The sequence below is a fragment of the Electrophorus electricus genome, chromosome 11, assembly GCF_041902795.1.
Source record: "Electrophorus electricus isolate QZ-2024a chromosome 11, ASM4190279v1, whole genome shotgun sequence".
In the NCBI taxonomy this organism is placed as follows: domain Eukaryota; kingdom Metazoa; phylum Chordata; class Actinopteri; order Gymnotiformes; family Gymnotidae; genus Electrophorus; species Electrophorus electricus.
Genome location: NC_137507.1, coordinates 14,726,637 through 14,742,808, shown reverse-complemented (window position 1 = coordinate 14,742,808; position 16,172 = coordinate 14,726,637). Strand labels below are relative to the sequence as shown.

The 16,172-nt window shown below is 41.1% G+C and overlaps 1 protein-coding gene across 4 annotated transcripts; it reads left to right on the top strand.

Annotated features, from left to right (window-relative positions):
- The first annotated feature begins 30 nt into the window (after positions 1–30).
- On the top strand, positions 31–15,602 carry pacsin2 (protein kinase C and casein kinase substrate in neurons 2). Of its 4 annotated transcripts, XM_035528314.2 has the most exons (11): positions 31–158; positions 7,263–7,346; positions 7,447–7,603; positions 7,940–8,175; positions 8,959–9,114; positions 9,238–9,413; positions 9,633–9,753; positions 11,791–11,909; positions 12,842–12,979; positions 13,897–14,075; positions 14,432–15,602. In XM_035528314.2, the coding sequence occupies exons 2-11, from the start codon at positions 7,290–7,292 to the stop codon at positions 14,542–14,544; spliced, it is 1,452 nt and encodes a 483-aa protein (XP_035384207.1). In that variant the 5' UTR covers positions 31–158; positions 7,263–7,289; the 3' UTR covers positions 14,545–15,602. The 4 variants fall into 4 exon arrangements, with proteins under 4 accessions (XP_035384207.1, XP_035384208.1, XP_081578662.1 ...); XM_035528315.2 differs by lacking the exon at positions 12,842–12,979; XM_081722536.1 differs by lacking the exon at positions 14,432–15,602 and having other exon boundaries at positions 35–158; positions 12,842–13,251; positions 13,897–14,036.
- The last annotated feature ends 570 nt before the right edge of the window (positions 15,603–16,172 follow it).

Sequence of the window (16,172 nt, the reverse complement as noted above, 5' to 3'; positions counted from 1 at the left end):
CTCACTTCCACAGTTACGTCAGAGATAAGTGCGAGGAGGAGGCTCCAGCTTTCTCTCCGCATTAGTTGAGTATCCGAGAAGAATAGCTTATCTAGTTAGGAAAGTAATAAGGGTTCTTATTTCTGCGCGACCCGTTGGACCTAACGCAACTAGCTAAGGTAAAGAAGATATAAATAAATTATATATATATATATATATATATATATATATATATATATATATATATATATATATATATATATATATAGTCGACATTGGAACTTTGCTGTAAGTCTGCTTTTCCCTAATAGCAAGTTAGTTGCTGGCTAATTTAGCTAAGCTAACTATCTTAGCTAGCTAGAGTTGCTAGCAGAACTGTCCAAGTTGGCTGGCAGAGTTCATTAAAAATAGACATACACAATTATAAAGTTTTACAGTACACCTTAACTTGCCAAAAAGTGCAGCTAACGAAATATCTGGGTACCTAGCTCGCTAATTAATGCCAGTCTAGTTAATGCTAAATGCTGAGCTAAAGTAACGTTAGTGGTTAGCTGGCTAGATAGCAAACACTAGCTAACTATTTAACAACGGTTTAGAAGTCGACAAAAAGCGTTAAAAAAACTCTGGAATGAGTAGTTATCTAGCGTGATCGTACTAGCCGGCACTTTTTCGGCAAGCATCTCCAAGTTAAGTTTAATAACGGTGCTTCGCACTGAACTTTGAACAGTTATGTTAACTTTACAGTAAATGCATTGGGTTAGTCGGCTAGCTAAGCTACCTGACTTAGACAATATTCGTTATTGTATTACATTTTAAGAGTATAGTTAGAATTGGAATAATCCTGTGTTGTATTTAATTTTTTTACATCTTATTATAGTCTCTCAGCTTTCAATTGAACAGTGTTGAGACTAGTTAACCAACATTAGAAGGGCGGGGCAGGGACATAGCTAGCTAGACCTTGGTTAAAGAAAAAAAGCCTGGTAGCAGTTTTGTTATGGATGCTAACTTAGCCGGCTAGCTACTTTTTCTTTTAGCGCACATCTCGCTGAAAAATTCAACTATAAACTAACTCTAACCGTATGGTTAGCATAAATGTAGCTAATATCGTCCAATGAAGTCTTTCCATTTACGCTGCTTTAGTAAGCTACCTTAGTAAGCTATGGTAGCTAGCTAGGCTAAGCAGCTCGTATGACTACAGTGGTTAGCTAACTAGGTTAACTAGCGTAGCTAAGTTGTAATCGAAATTCTAAACTGACAAAGTTAAATAACAAGCTATATAACCAACTACATATTTACAACGTTACACTAAAAACTGTTTAAAATTGTAATATCCAAACATTTATCTATACATACTGCAGGTATAACCGGGTGAAGCTCCTTTGTGGCCCTAGGCTATGGAAAAAATTGTGGCTTTCTTAAATGAAGATTTTATATACCCAATATAAAACCAAGGACAGAACAATGTATAAATCATTATGAAGAAAAAGAATGGTATGCCTGCACTAATACTGGGTCAACATAAAGATAAACAAACGTAAATGTGCCTAAAAGAATAGACACGCAGTCGGACTGGGACTGTAGCCTAGCAAATAGTCGCTGAAATGACAACTGCTCGACCATTTAGTTTTCAAGATAAAAGGTCAAGCAACTGTCCGAGCTTGTTTCTCTTGATGCTGTTTTCGTTTGCCTTCCTACTCTTAATATCCTTGGACGTCACATTGTTTGATTTGTTTTGCTCGCTTATCCTGTGATATGCTTAACGAAAAATAGAATGAAACAGCAAACAAATTTGACATTTTATCACTTATTATTTTGCAAGATGGTGTGAGTACAGGTGAAGTAAATGCCAAAAAGTTTTTCAGAATTGTTGTTTTGGGTTTTGTTTTTTTTTAAGATGCCTTGCACTGCTTACTCAGTTACATGTGACTTACAGCATGACCCTGACTATAGACTTAAATATCTGAGGAACATTAAGAACTATTTTCACTCATTTGCAGACCATGTGGCTATTGTCATAAAATGTTCTGCCCTGCATTGGCAGTGCAATGTGTGATGACCATGTGTGTTGTAGCAGGGTTAAAGAGAATTGAAAGCACTCTTGTGCCGCAGAGGTTTCAGCTTTTGGTGGACATTAAAAGCGGCAATCTCAGGTGCTTTTGGATGCCAGGGCTGGAAAAGTAAGCTGGAAAACCCTTCAGCTGTGATGTGAAACTTTTTTTTTTTTCGTATTCATTTTACACTTTGAGTTTCCACCCGTTATGTATCATTCTCTCCACTGGTTGTAGAGTGTTAAAGGGATAAAGGTGAGGCATTGTTTGGCCTAGCCTGTCATTAGAGCACTCACAGGCGTTCAGTTCCATGGGGCTCCTGTAACAGGTAGAACATTGTCTGGAATTTTAATATCATCCCATTGTATGCCCAAACATAGTACATGGATGAAGTCATATCTAACCAGTAATGCTAAGCACATATTTTATGCAATTAAGAAGTCTTGCACTAGAACATTCCAAAAATTAACTAAAAATTAGATATTACTGCGGTTGACAACCTGTGTCATTGTAAAGTAAACAGTAGAGTCATTTAACTCTGGTTTTGGACTGCTGCCGCAGCTGCTCTGGCTATGGCATTGGTTGAAATCTGAGGGCATGTTTGTAGGCTGTACTCCTTGCAGTGAGTGTACAAAAATGTTCTCATGAATGTAATCTGAAAGAATATGGCTGCACAGCTGCACTGTATACTCTCAGAAATCGGAGCCTAATTGCTTGGGGCATTGATGAGGTCACAGAGGGTCAGGGAACTTTGGTTGCTATGGTTATGTATCTCCACAGAAATTTTTCAATAAGGTCAAAAGTTACACATCGCCTCATGAAATTCTGAGTGCTTGTTGCGCTGTGCTGTTCACTTAAGAATTAAATGCTTTTTGTGATTCATTTTTTTTGTTGTTTATTTATTTGTTGGTAGTGAAAGCCCTTTGTGATATATCCTTGTGATGCATGTGTTTAAATTGCAGATATGAATCATGGATTCTACAGGAAATATGGTGTAATAGCAGGGAAAAATCATGTCTATGAAAGTCTTAACAAATACCCTATAATGGAAATCTGTCCTGTTGTAAGCTATTTTTATGCCATTGTTAGATTATCCTTTCTTGCTCATTTATTGCTCTATTAATTTGCATGTTTAATTGGAACTTAATGTTGTTTACAATAACTAACCATTTACCATGGCCTTAACACAGTAAATTACAGAAGTTGCTCCTTTTACTCAAAAACAATATTTTATGTGAGGCTGTGCAATAAACAAAGCAGAAATCGTAACAGGATTTTGGATTTTTTACAGTCCGTTTTAATGCCTTAAATTTATCACCACAAATAAACATTAAGCCTACTAATTGTGGGAATTTAAAATTGCTGTGACGAAGTAGGTTTAGCAGGGGAAGGAGGGTGCCTGAGACTGACTGCTTCTTAAGGTTTCTGCTGCCCAAGTGTCCTGCTGATTTTAGAGATTTCGGAGTGCATTTACATTTTGATTTCCCTGTATTTATTGGGGCAGGAGTGTTCGGTAACTAAGCAGTGACAACCTAATTTCATTTTAGCTGATATAAGTGATATGTTTCAATATGTTTAGAGGATGTATTTATTTGTTTGTTTATACTTTACTAAGATTGTTTGGGAGTCAGAGGGCTTTACTTTGAGAATACTCTTTACCCATTTCCATTACTTCCTTTCAGTCCTTCATCATCTATCTTTAAATCTTTGTTCATATTTTATTCCCATCCTCATACTTTGTACCTGCATAAGGACATTTTATAGTAAACTGAGTCCACTTGTGTTTAGATTAGAAGCACATATGATTGCACTCTCAGATAGTGGCAGGCATTAGGTCAAGCTAAGGTGTCCTTTCCTTGAGAAAAAGTTTGATACGATATGGAAACTATTCGATGTGGGACAGAGTGTAAGTTTTCTAATGAGGTACTTGAAATTTTATGCACATTAGTGCATTCACTGCACCTAAGCCTGTAGGTGGCATAACCTATCTATATAGGTTGTAAAGTATAAAGCCAATCCAGAATGTGGAATATCTTGATCCAAACTGATAGTCATAGCGTGAGTCAGGCCACCAGCATGAATTTGTTTGAGCCATAGTGCACACGGCTCTCGTAATCATGCGTCTCCATGACTTCATCCCTTATCAGTATGCTTTTGCCCTCAGGACTTTTAAGCAATGCACACTATGATTAAGTGCCCAGTGCATTTTGAAAATCCTAAAGGATCTTACAGCAAGTTGAGCATGTCAGAGTTCCTCACCGGTGGGCACTTCTGTTCTAATTTTGTTCTAATTAGGTGTGTGTGTGTGTGTGTGTGTGTGTGTGCGCGTTTTACAGTGATGTACAGATAAGTTAACTGTTTGTTGTGCAATAAATTAACAAGTTAAAACAGGAAGCAGTTTGTGCCACAGTGACGCTCTGATTTTATTTTATTTTTTTCCCCCCTCTAGTTTTTAGACATCAGAGGAGACTTGGTCTCAATCTCATTTCACTTGGGGCACTGAGTCCTTTGGTGGTTTTCGACTTCATAGTCAAATTACAGATATTTAGTGAAACAAACCCCTTTGTGGGTGAGAAAGGTGCATGTCATATGTCCTGTTGAGTAAGTTTTTCTGTTCTTCTTTTCTCAAGGGTCTTATAACTAAATTAAGCGTAATTTCTTTCTGTTTTCTTTGCAGTGTGTTCTATGATCATTTTCAGTCATTTAAACTGTAGAACAAGCTAAACTTTGGCTTCTCCTGGATGGTTCACCTCAAGTGTTGGGTATTTAAACTAAATGTGCTGGCACTGGTGTATTTGCATACCTGCCTGTGATGTGGCTTAACATGTTCAGGTAAAAAGCATGCCTGGCCTGAAGGTCACCAGCTGCCCTTGTCTAATGTGCTTTTACTGTTTCTCCATTTCAGTGCCCTGCTCAGAGCTCCAGTATTTCTATGGCAGCAATTATTTTAGATGTGGCCTAGAAGAATAACAAGCCTAAAATCTCAACGAGATTTTAAATGTTTTTATTATGTTCTTGTTGAACTGAGAAAATCCCTGGTGATCTGCTGGAACGATGAGCAAGTCAAGAAGCCTCAGTGCTGTTCCACTTGGTTCATTTGCAGCAAGCAGTTTCATACTGTGTAGTTATGTATTTAAGTGTAATATTTGATTGGAGTGATGGACACCTATACACATCAGTATCATAGTAGCTACTGTGGCTCAAGCAATGAGAGAGACTGGCAGTGAAGGTTGTTGTACATTTTGTTTTCTAAGACCGGGAACGTAAGCTTTATCCTGCATAAATGTGTTCCATTCAGCTTTGTAAAAGTGCTTGTTCACTCTGCATTCTAGCGTAGTCCATTTGCCTTATCTGAGTGGCAATATTTGTGGATTTCAGCTATATCTTTGTCAGGGTGTTTGTATCCATGTAGCACTGTTGCTTATTGCGAAGTGTGTGTGTGTGTTTGTCTAGTGGGAACCACCTAAGGAACTAAAAAGAAGCTGACTCAAGATGGCTCCAGCTGTCTCAGCAGTACTGACTGAATGCACACGCACTCCATCAATCTGTACTCCATGGAAAGACCTGGCTGCTGTCTTGTGATTTAAGGGGAATTTCTAACTGATTGATAAATATATGAATACCTCTAAGAGGACTGCATGGTGTGTGTGTGTACCCTTTACACTTGGCTTACCCTTTGTAACTTGAAAGATTGTCATTCTCATACCTGTTAATGAAAGGAAGAAGTGAGGGCATGTGTGGTAATGAAGAATGAGAGAAGCTCAAGATGTATGGTTTATATTGCAGACAATCTGAGGGAAGAGAGGAAATGGTGCTTGAATAGAAGTGGATGGATGAGCATGATGGAGGAGTCTGAGCAGTGTTGACTAGCAGCAGAGGAAGAGCCTCCTGTTGGGTGTGCTTAGTGTGTCTTTGTGTTAAAGTAAAACACTGGCTGAGTTGGTTCAGTTGTTGTCAGTTTCATTAGGTTATAGTGAATACCTGTCTTCACACAATTCTTATGAGTTTCTTAGAAAGAATGCACATGCATACTGGTTTATATATTACACTGACCACATATATCTGCAGTGTTGTAATATTGCCTCGATGGCAGTTTCAGAATGGTGTGGGTTTTTTGTTTTTTTTCTTCCCATGAACACAATGTATGTATTCTTTTCTTTTAACAAATATCTTTCACTTCATTTAAAAATAGTCCAGATGAGGGCTCTGTGTGTGTGTGATGAGTATGCACTTGTTTCTGTGCATGCATGCCTGTGTTTCCATGTGAGTGTTTTCCATATTTCTCCCTTATTTCCTTCCTGTGACTATAGCTGACCTTGTGTATTTTTATTGTTGGCCTGTAGGCTAGGATATGGAATGAAGTACAAGAGGTTTACCTCTTTCCTGCTTTCTTTAGTGACAGTTCCAGACATCTGTTTGTGCACTGTTTTTCTTGATTTTGTTTGTTTTTCTTTCTTTCATTTTTCCAAGACATACGTGTGTGTGTGTGTGTCTCTGTGTCAGTGGCTTTAAGGCCTCTGAGTCATGCTGTGGTGACTGTTGCTATGCCTGCCAACACAACTGTGATGGCTGTAAAGAAATCTTTCCTTCTTAGTCCCCCCCTCCTCCCCTGCCCCCCCATCAGCCTCTGCTACCTGGCTTTGTGTAACACTGCTTGACTAGTAAAATCATGGAAACTATGAGTTTCCCCACTGATTTTCTGATAAGGTTCTGGGGACCGGTCAGCATGCACAATGACCTTTGTAGCTCTCGTGTATTGTTGTGGGTACATATTGTGTTTTGAGTGTTGGAAGTGCACTGAGCTAAATCAGCTTTGTAGGGCCACACTGGGGGTGGTGTCAACAAATAATGGGAGGAATTTTCATCACTTCCCCTGGAAAAAATCTGGGGGGGGAAAACACCAAATGGAGGGAGATGGGACAGCTTACTAGGGGTGACGTTTGCATGACAAGCTTACCGTTGTACTCTTCAGTAAATGTGACAAATGGAGTTCCTATTGTTCTTCATTCATATTTGTATTCCTTTTGGCTCCACAACTCTACTGACATGAGTTACTGAAATATTTAATAATGATGGAGAGGACTGGGCTCCACCCTTTGTATGTGCACTACTGGAGTGCATGAGCCCAGCCAAGGGAAGCCCTTCAGATGTGCAGCTCTTGAGTGTTATTGAGGTTGAGCGAGGAAGGGAACCAATACCATGACAGTTATGGGAAATGTTTCCTTTCAATTTCAGGACTCTGGATTACGGAAGACAGCAGCCATGTCCGGCACCTACAACGACTCTTTGGTTGACGTCTCCAGTGACAGCTTCTGGGAGGTAGTCTACACGCATGTACACACACACCCATACGTACCTTGGCGCATGTGCAATAAGAGTAACATCCAATTGACCTGACATCACTGCTTCTGTGGCCCAGATCGGGAACTACAAGCGTGCAGTGAAGCGTGTGGATGACGGGAACAGGTTGTGTAACGATTTGATGAACTGCATACATGAGCGGGCCCGTATTGAAAAGGCGTATGCTCAGCAGCTTACCGAATGGTCCAAGCGCTGGAGACAGCTCATCGATAAAGGTATGCCTTTCGCTTTGCTTCAGGGACTACCGGCAACCACCGTCGACCACCATCGTGGTCATTTCTGTTTTCGTGGACCATATACTCCAGACTTCAGTCATGTGGTGTTCCTTTCTGCTCTTTTCTGCTCAGAGGGTGCCGGTGACCTCTGTGTTGGCAGCATTATTCTAATGTTGCACAGTCCACATTGAATTGACTTGTTTACTTCACTGCGGGGTGGGGTGGGGTTGGCAGCAGATGGTTCTTTTCCGTCAGCCTTCCCTGGGTTGTTGTGACAGGAGGAGAACGTGATTGGCTGATGGGATTAATGTAGTGCCAGAGTGTCCTGTTCCGCAGGTCCCCAGTATGGGACATTGGAGCGAGCTTGGTGTGCTCTGATGACTGAGGCCGAGAAGGTGAGCGACCTCCATATGGAGGTCAAGGCTGCACTGATGGGTGAAGACTTTGAGAAGGTGAAGAACTGGCAGAAGGACGCTTACCACAAGCAGATGATCGGAGGCTTCAAGGAGACCAAGGAGGCTGAGGATTCCTTCCGAAAGGCCCAGAAGCCCTGGGCCAAGAAGCTCAAGGAGGTACCAGGCACAACCCGGCCACCTCTATTTATAGTGCTCTGCCTAAAAGCCCTTACTGATTGTGATTTTGATTTACTGATTTTTTATTTATGACTTTTATTGATATTTACAATACTGATTGGTGGATGCTGTTTTTTCCTCACCTGGAAAAGGTTTGCCTGCTGAATGTTAAGGAAAATTGCATGATTTAAAATCTGTGATCTGTTTTGGCTCCATCAAACAAGGCTTTGTGGCCAGGACTGTATTTATCTTAAATGAGTCTGGAAGACAACACTTCCTTGTTTGTTTAGTGCCTGTCTCCTCCAAGGTTAGCGTAATATAAAGCAATCCCACACAGCTATGTCAACAAGCTTTGTTTTGCAAAAGTCCATTAACTTTGTCATTAGACAAGAAAACCACCCATTGTTGTTTGGTCTTCTGGACCTGAGGAAGCATTTGATAGGCTCATGAATTTACTGTTGTTTTGGTGCAGCAATTTGCAAGTATCTGACTACCTCTTCCTAAAACTTCTGAGGGATATATTCACGATAAACAATGTGTATCCAAACTATGGTGAGAGAACACTAATTTATAGGATCTCTAAGTGGTGTAAGATTCTTTTTGATTAATAAAAACAGTTGCTTAGCGTTCTAGAAGAACTGCTGTTTGACATCTCCAGAAAAGTGTGTAATGATGTAAACTGCAGTAACTTTAACACACATTGTTTACCTCTACTCCTGGGCACTCTGTCTTAGGCAGTGATGTACTTATGTACTGAGTTTTATTTATGTCCTGTTGCTTCAGGTGGATACAATGAAGAAGGCCTACCACGCAGCCTGCAAAGAAGAAAAGCTGGCCACCAACAGGGAGAACAACAGCAAGATGGAGAACAGTGCCAATCCTGAGGCCCAGAAGAAGCTCCAGGACAAAGTGGAGAAGTGCCAACAGGATATGCAGAAGGTGGGGAGAGGGGGTAGGTGAGTGATTGATGTGTAGTTTTTGCCAGTGAACAGTTTAGAACTGTGTGTGTGTGTGTGTGTGTGTGTGTGTGTGTGTGTGTGTGTGTGGGGTGGGGGGCATCAGACTAAGGAGCGCTATGAGAAGTCTCTGGAGGAGCTGGATAAGGTGACTCCTCAGTATATGGAGAACATGGAGCAGGTGTTTGAGCAGTGGCAGCAGTTTGAGGACAAGAGACTGAGCTTCTTCAAAGAGGTCTTGATGGAGGTCAAACAACACCTTGACCTCTCCACCAATCACAAGTAAGGAGGGCACATACAGCTTTAAAGTGTTTCTTCCAAGCACATGGGGAGAACACTGAGAAATTCTCTCTGTGCTCAAACATTTTGTTTATATACATACCACCACCTCTATCTCTCATACACACGTACACAAACGCACACACACACAAGCACTTGTGCATAAACACCTACACCAAGGTGCACATTGTGATGTAGTAATGTCTTGTTTGGGCTCCATAGGTTCCAGATTGTGTATCAGACACTGGAGGACACAATCCAAGCGGCTGATGCAGAGGAAGATCTGAAATGGTTCCGATCCAGTCATGGTCCAGGCATGCCTATGAACTGGCCTCAGTTTGAGGTACATTTCTGTCTTGGTGTAGGTTCCACATGTGTTAAGGCACAGAGTATTAGAATCAATGCACTCTACATGGACTAAATATGTTTGACGTGAGAGGGAGTGAAGGTTATATCGAAGTTATATATACTTTCTTTCATACTTGCATGAAGTTACACCAGCAGTTTTACAGAGAAATTTATTGTTCAGTGTAACTGTATCTTTCTGTATCAAGTGAGTTACTGCAAGAGAACCAGTCAGTCAAGTAGTTCAGGTGCATGTGTGTGTGTGCGCGCGTGTACATGCCTGCGAGAGACATTCTGAGCCAGCATTTGTTTATTATAGAGTGTACAATGAACCTGTTGTCCATCAGTCTCCTCTTCTCGTCTATCTCATTCACACGTTCTCTTTCCCTTTCAAGCATTCATTCTTTTTCTTTACCCTGAGGAAAATGGAGGAATGGTGAGGTAAAAGTTATTGAACGTGGTGTGGGGATTTTGTTTTTTTGAAAAAAAATGTATAAGCATCGGGCTGCTTGTGTAGGAATTCCATAGTGACAGTTCTAATCATTTAAAGTCCTTTAAACTCAACAACTTTCCCTTCCAGGCTGCAGTGTTTGAATCATCACTGACCCAAGCAGACAGTTTCTCATTAAAGCACTGAGCCTTTCTGAGGAAGCTTATGCTTCGGTTTTTCAAGTTCAAATTAAGCTTTTTGCCAAAGGTTTCTGATCACTGGCGAAGCACCTGTGAAGTGCTGGCAATTTCTCTTGAAGTGCTGAGTTTTGTTGACCAAGTCCTGTCTGCCCGCTCCTTCCCTGTTCTAAAACAGAAGGTGGACTTATCACGGCCAAGCTTCCATAACAGAAGGGCCATTGTAGTGAGTTCTGCGGTTTGTTTGCTGTATGGTGTGTTGCAGTGCCCTATAGTGTGTGCTTTGGGTGTTTTGTTATCCAGTTCACATCAGGGTGACGAATCTCAGTGATTTTGAGGCATTGGCATGTGAGCTCCAACTACATTTTTTTACTTTGATACTTGTAGCAGTAATGTAACAATAGTGTTTTTGCATGTCCTAATATGGTTATATAAAAAAGAACATGCTCAAAAAAGTATGAGCATGTGATCTACGCTCAACTCGTTAATTTGGGGAGGGGTGTCAGGTGGATTTTTATAGGTTCACTGAGTATTTGACCATTCATGCTCTTTTGTTGTGAGCATTTTTCAGCATTGCCGTTACAACACGTTGCTCTTATAGTCTACTATTTCTAGAATCATGATCTGCAACCTCACCCCAATGCTGAAACTCCTCCCTTTCCCACGAGATTGGCCAAAATAACCATGCCGTCTTGCACCACTGCATTGTGCTGGTGCCCACCCATTGGTCTGCACGCTGTGTCCCCAAAGCTAGCTGAAGCTAGTAAAATGTGAGACACTCCTGCTCGACATTTGCATTTTCAATTCTGTGGTGAATGCGTGGAGCAAGATGCATGCGCTATGTTTTCTGCACTTGGGGGGAGAAATATCTGATGATCATCAGCTTCATGCTGTTGAAAAATCGGGCTTGCCAGTGCTTGCCTGGATTCTTCAGTAGAGTTCCAGTTGCCCTAGAAACATGTATGCTGAGTGAAATGCTCCTTGCAGCACATATTCTATCAGCAGCTGCACAGTGTTATCTTTTACATTTGTCTGTTTGCATCTGTGCTATGCCACACTCTTGACCAAAGCTGCTTTATCTTCATGCAAGACCTGGTTTGGGTGAGGTGTGTGATGCGAGGGTGGTGGTGGTGGTGGTGGTGGTGGTGGTGGTGGTGGTGGTGGTGGTGGTGGGAGGGTGCACTGTGTTGATGGAAACAACAGAGGGCTCTTGCAAAACTCCTTTTTATAAGTACAGTGAGGTTATGTGTTAGCTGTAATCTAGGAAGTAAACAGAACTGTTACAACTCCACCCACATGTATCACCTGTATTAAGTGGAATTAGTTCTACATAGGGCTAGGTCACTTTGCAAGCATGATCAGCTGTTTTCTCCTTTAATAGGGAGAGTTTCTTGTGTGTGTTTTCTAGGAGTGGTCTGTAGACCTAAATCGGACACTGAGTCGGAGAGAAAAAAAGAAGCCCAGTGATGAAGTGACTCTGACAGGCATCAGTCAAACAGTAGAGCGAGCAACCAAGACAAACAACAGGTAAATCCCACTACACACTTCCTGAGCTGTACTGTTCAGTAGTGTAGCTGCCACTGACTGGACCCAAAAATTCATACAAACATAATGAGCTGGTGTAAATCACCTGTTTGAAAGAGAAACATTTCAGTATATGTTGGATGTTTTACCCTTCTTGTCTGGCCTTTCATTCAGGCCTTCAGAATTGGTTTCCACTGTGTGCAGAGGGAGTAACCCATAAGAATCTCAAACATGTCACAAATGCTTAGCTTTATTTGTCTAGCCGAGGTTTAGACCGGGCTGGACCTCACGTGACGAGTCCACCTTTGACCCGGCATAGGTGAAGTGTGTGGGAGGGGTAGTCAGAGGAGAGAGTTGAGCAAGTATGAGAGTGAGGGAAGGAGAAGGTTTAAGGAATGTCTTCTCACTCGTGTTCATGTCAACTCTGTTCACACTTGTCAGTGTCTGCATTGACACACTTCCACTGTGCTGCCTTCCTCTGTCTTGGCTTCACTGGCCCTTATGTCGAAATAGTGACTTGGGAATGGTGTCTTCTCTGTTCCACAAGGTCAAAAGGTCTTATTCAGTCATCCTGTCTGTTCTGTAATGTACGTATTCTTGGTAACATGAAGCCTGAATTTTAATGTAACGTAATTGGGTAGAAATGCATTATGGTTCATGTCACCTTGTTTGTTGAGACCTTCAGACTGGCGTCTGTCAGAGGGACACAGGACTGATGCTCTTACTGCTTTGTCATATTTAATCATTTTCTGTGTGATGTAAAGATGATCACGATGTTAGAGGTTACAAATGGTGTACATTGCTCTGTTGTTTCTGTGATGCAATGCTTCCTATATAAACAGAGTTTTATTGTCACAATGTACACAATATCCACAGGTAATGTCATTCAGCTGTGTGTGTGTGTATCACAGTGCTGCCTTTCTTCATGTTATTAGCTTGACTGTGCCCAGTAGCACAGAGCCTGTGGGCTTAAACCCATTCGATGACGATGATGGTGAAGAAGAGGAGACTCCAGCGGAGCAGCCCAACAGCAGCCCAGTCAATGTGAAAAAAGAGGAAGTTATTTCCAAAATGTTGGTGAACAGAAAGCACCTGCTGTTGTCCTGCTATGCTGCAGTGCAACCTTTTCCTCTCTCTCTCTCATTCTCCCTCTCTGCTCTTACTCCTGTGTTCTTCTCTTGTTTTTTCATTCTTTATCCCTTCTTTCTTTCAGGTGTGTGTTTTTGTTTTTCTCTCTCTATGCATGGTTACATAGTGAGAATATTGGTGCACCCCCACACCCTGTGTTTCTCACATTTTGTTTTGCAGAGACACCCGGTCATGCACTGAGCCATGCAGCTTTCCAGTCAGTCCCTTTTAAAAAAATAAAAACATTTTTTTAAATTTTAAGAAGGCACACGCCAACAATCTTTTTGTATACACACTGACCTACATTCAGCATGGCATTTAAATTAACATGCAGATTAAATTTGTTGTTTTCTAAATGTTTGGCATGAAGTCTCATAACAGAAAGACTGACCGTAACAGCTTCTTTCAGTAGTTTTCCTGTGCTTGTTTTTTATTGTGCCAAAACGTTTGGTGGTAATGCCGCCCCCTGTTGGTAGTCACATCCAGTTTCTGAGCTTTAAATAAAGTAGCCCTTTCTTCTGTTCATCTTGTGTTTTTGAGCCTCATGTCTTCAACTGTGCCTGATAAACTGGCTGCTTTTCAGTGGTACCAGTCCATAAAACAGCTGTGCCTCCCATTTATGGAAAAAGAGATGAGACAGTGGGCTTGTGCTTGTGTGTGTGTTTGGTTTCTTCCCAGTGGGAGTGACTTTACTTTGTCCATTACATCTAAGACTTCCTTTTTTCCCTCTTCTGTCACCTGGCATGTTGGATGTCCAATTATTGTCTGACTTGTCCATGATTAAAAGTTTCCATTGTGTTCTTCAGCATGCTTCATTGGCTTTTTTTTTTCCCTTTTTTTTTTTTTTTTAAATCCCTCACAGTGTGGAGAAGACTCAGGATTCCTCAGATGAGGATGGCGGGAACCCTTTTTCAGTGGACGCCAACGGAAATGGGAATCCGTTTGCAGATGAGCCATCATCCCCTCCAGCAATCTCTGTACCTGTCCGCGCACTGTATGACTATGAGGGCCAGGAGCAGGATGAGCTGAGCTTCAAAGCAGGTAAAGGAGCAACAGCATGAACCTGTCAAGAGGGCACACGCTACACACTACAGGGATCTACACTCACCAACTACTTTATTACCAGCTACGCTTAAGTGTCTTTCCACTTTCCACTGAGGAATGGCAAATGCAAATTGTGCATGGCAATACATATCCTAAAGTTTCAAACTATAAATTCAAGCTGTATAGTTTCAAACATTTGAAAGTGCTTCTAATAAATATTTCTAATAAAGTAGCATGTGCGTGTTTGTGAAAAAACATGTCACTGGTTTACTCACTCTCTTCTTTGCTCTCTTTCTTTAACCCTCTCTCAACTCTCACTTTTCTCACACTCTCATGGGCCCTTTTTCTAAAAGGTGATGAATTTATCAAAATTGGGGAGGAAGATGAGCAAGGATGGTGCAAAGGGCGGCTGAAAGATGGCCACGTGGGCCTCTACCCTGCCAACTATGTGGAGGACATTCAGTGACCAGAAAGGAGAAGAAGAGGGAAAGCGGGATTGGGAGAAGGAACGAGGGGAGGGACATTTTCAGCTGAGAGGATGCTGCTCACTATTGCGCCCTTGTGGTGGAGGCTGGACCGGCCGCTACAGTATAGCAAATGAAGCTCTGCGTTTTCACTTTTCTTGTACAAACCACCTTTTTGTGCAGATCCTGGTACAGGTGCCATACCAAGATCTTAACCCAGGTAAAGGTTTTTTAACAAATATTGCAAAACTCAAGTCTGCACAATAAGGCAGTTTCTAACCAGCATCCACACATTCAAAAGTTAAATGTATATCCTTTCACAGGAATAATTATTCCTTTGTGGATGCCAACAACGGAGTTTTACTGTTTGACACACAGCTTATTAAACACCAGTATACCTTTGCTCAGTGTGACAAACCTCTGAAAGATAGCCATTATGTCAGTTTTTAGTCTGACGACAGTTAATTTGTCAAGTTCGAGGGTGAGCCAGATGCATTTAAAAAAAAACAACAAAAAACCTCCATTGCAATGCCTTTTCCAATAATTGTTGTTGGAGCAATAGAAAGAGACTTTCAGTATCTCAGACTTAAATATTTAGGATACTGTTCAGAACAAAACATCAGGGATATCTTGGATTTGACATTCATTCTGCTGATGTGTTGCACAAGGCCAAGGCTTCCAGCTTTGCTAATATGAAATGCTGTTCTTCTGCATGCCATAACTTCAGGAAGTCATTATACTTATTATAAACCTGAAACCAGGTTTAGTATGCCAATTACCTTCTTGCCAAAACATACAGCCTACATTTTCAAAATGGCACATTATTCAGAACATTGAAAATGATGTGCATGAACACAGGTGATATTACCACAGTTTAGTCTCTTGATATGTATGAGGAAGTCTTGAGTTTTATTTTCCAACCAATCAAATACAAGATTTTATTATTTTTTAGTGTATGTGCATGTTCGTGTTCATTCTGGTGTGGGTTGGGTAGGTGGGGGGGGGGGGGGTGTGTGATTGATCAAATAATCACACATCCCACCTCCCACCCCCTTTTATACTAGACTAAACGCTAGTTAGTTGTAGAGGGCCCCTTGCCGGAGGGATTTTTCACAGACTAGTTGAACAGGAGTCATCAGAAGTGTTCTTAATGGTGGCATGACGCAAGTTCCTTGTTTGTTGTTCATCTGTTCCTTGTAACAGATCACTGGTCAGGAGTGTTCACATCTTTCAGGAGGACAGTTGTTTCTTTTCCAAGCAGTCACTTGCTTCGAATTTTTGTAGAGTTTTCTTTCAAACGTTTTGAATGTTTGTTTTATTGGGGGACAGAAGTTGTCACTTGAAGCTCTCAGCTTTTTTTATAGCCTGCACTAGACAGTTTGCAGCATCCACATGGGAGAAAATTCAATTGCTTTTGTTAAATGATGGCATAGTCAAATGATGTCCTCGCATACATAATGTCTCTCCAATATGAAATTAAAGGAAAATGTAGTTGATAGTATTTCCGGCGTGTACATGGCAATGAGTTTATGAAAAAAAAAAAAAAAGCATTTAATTTAGTGTTTAAATTAGGTGATGGTAATCAGATATATTTTTAAATTGACTGTTAATTTATAAAATGCTGTAAGTG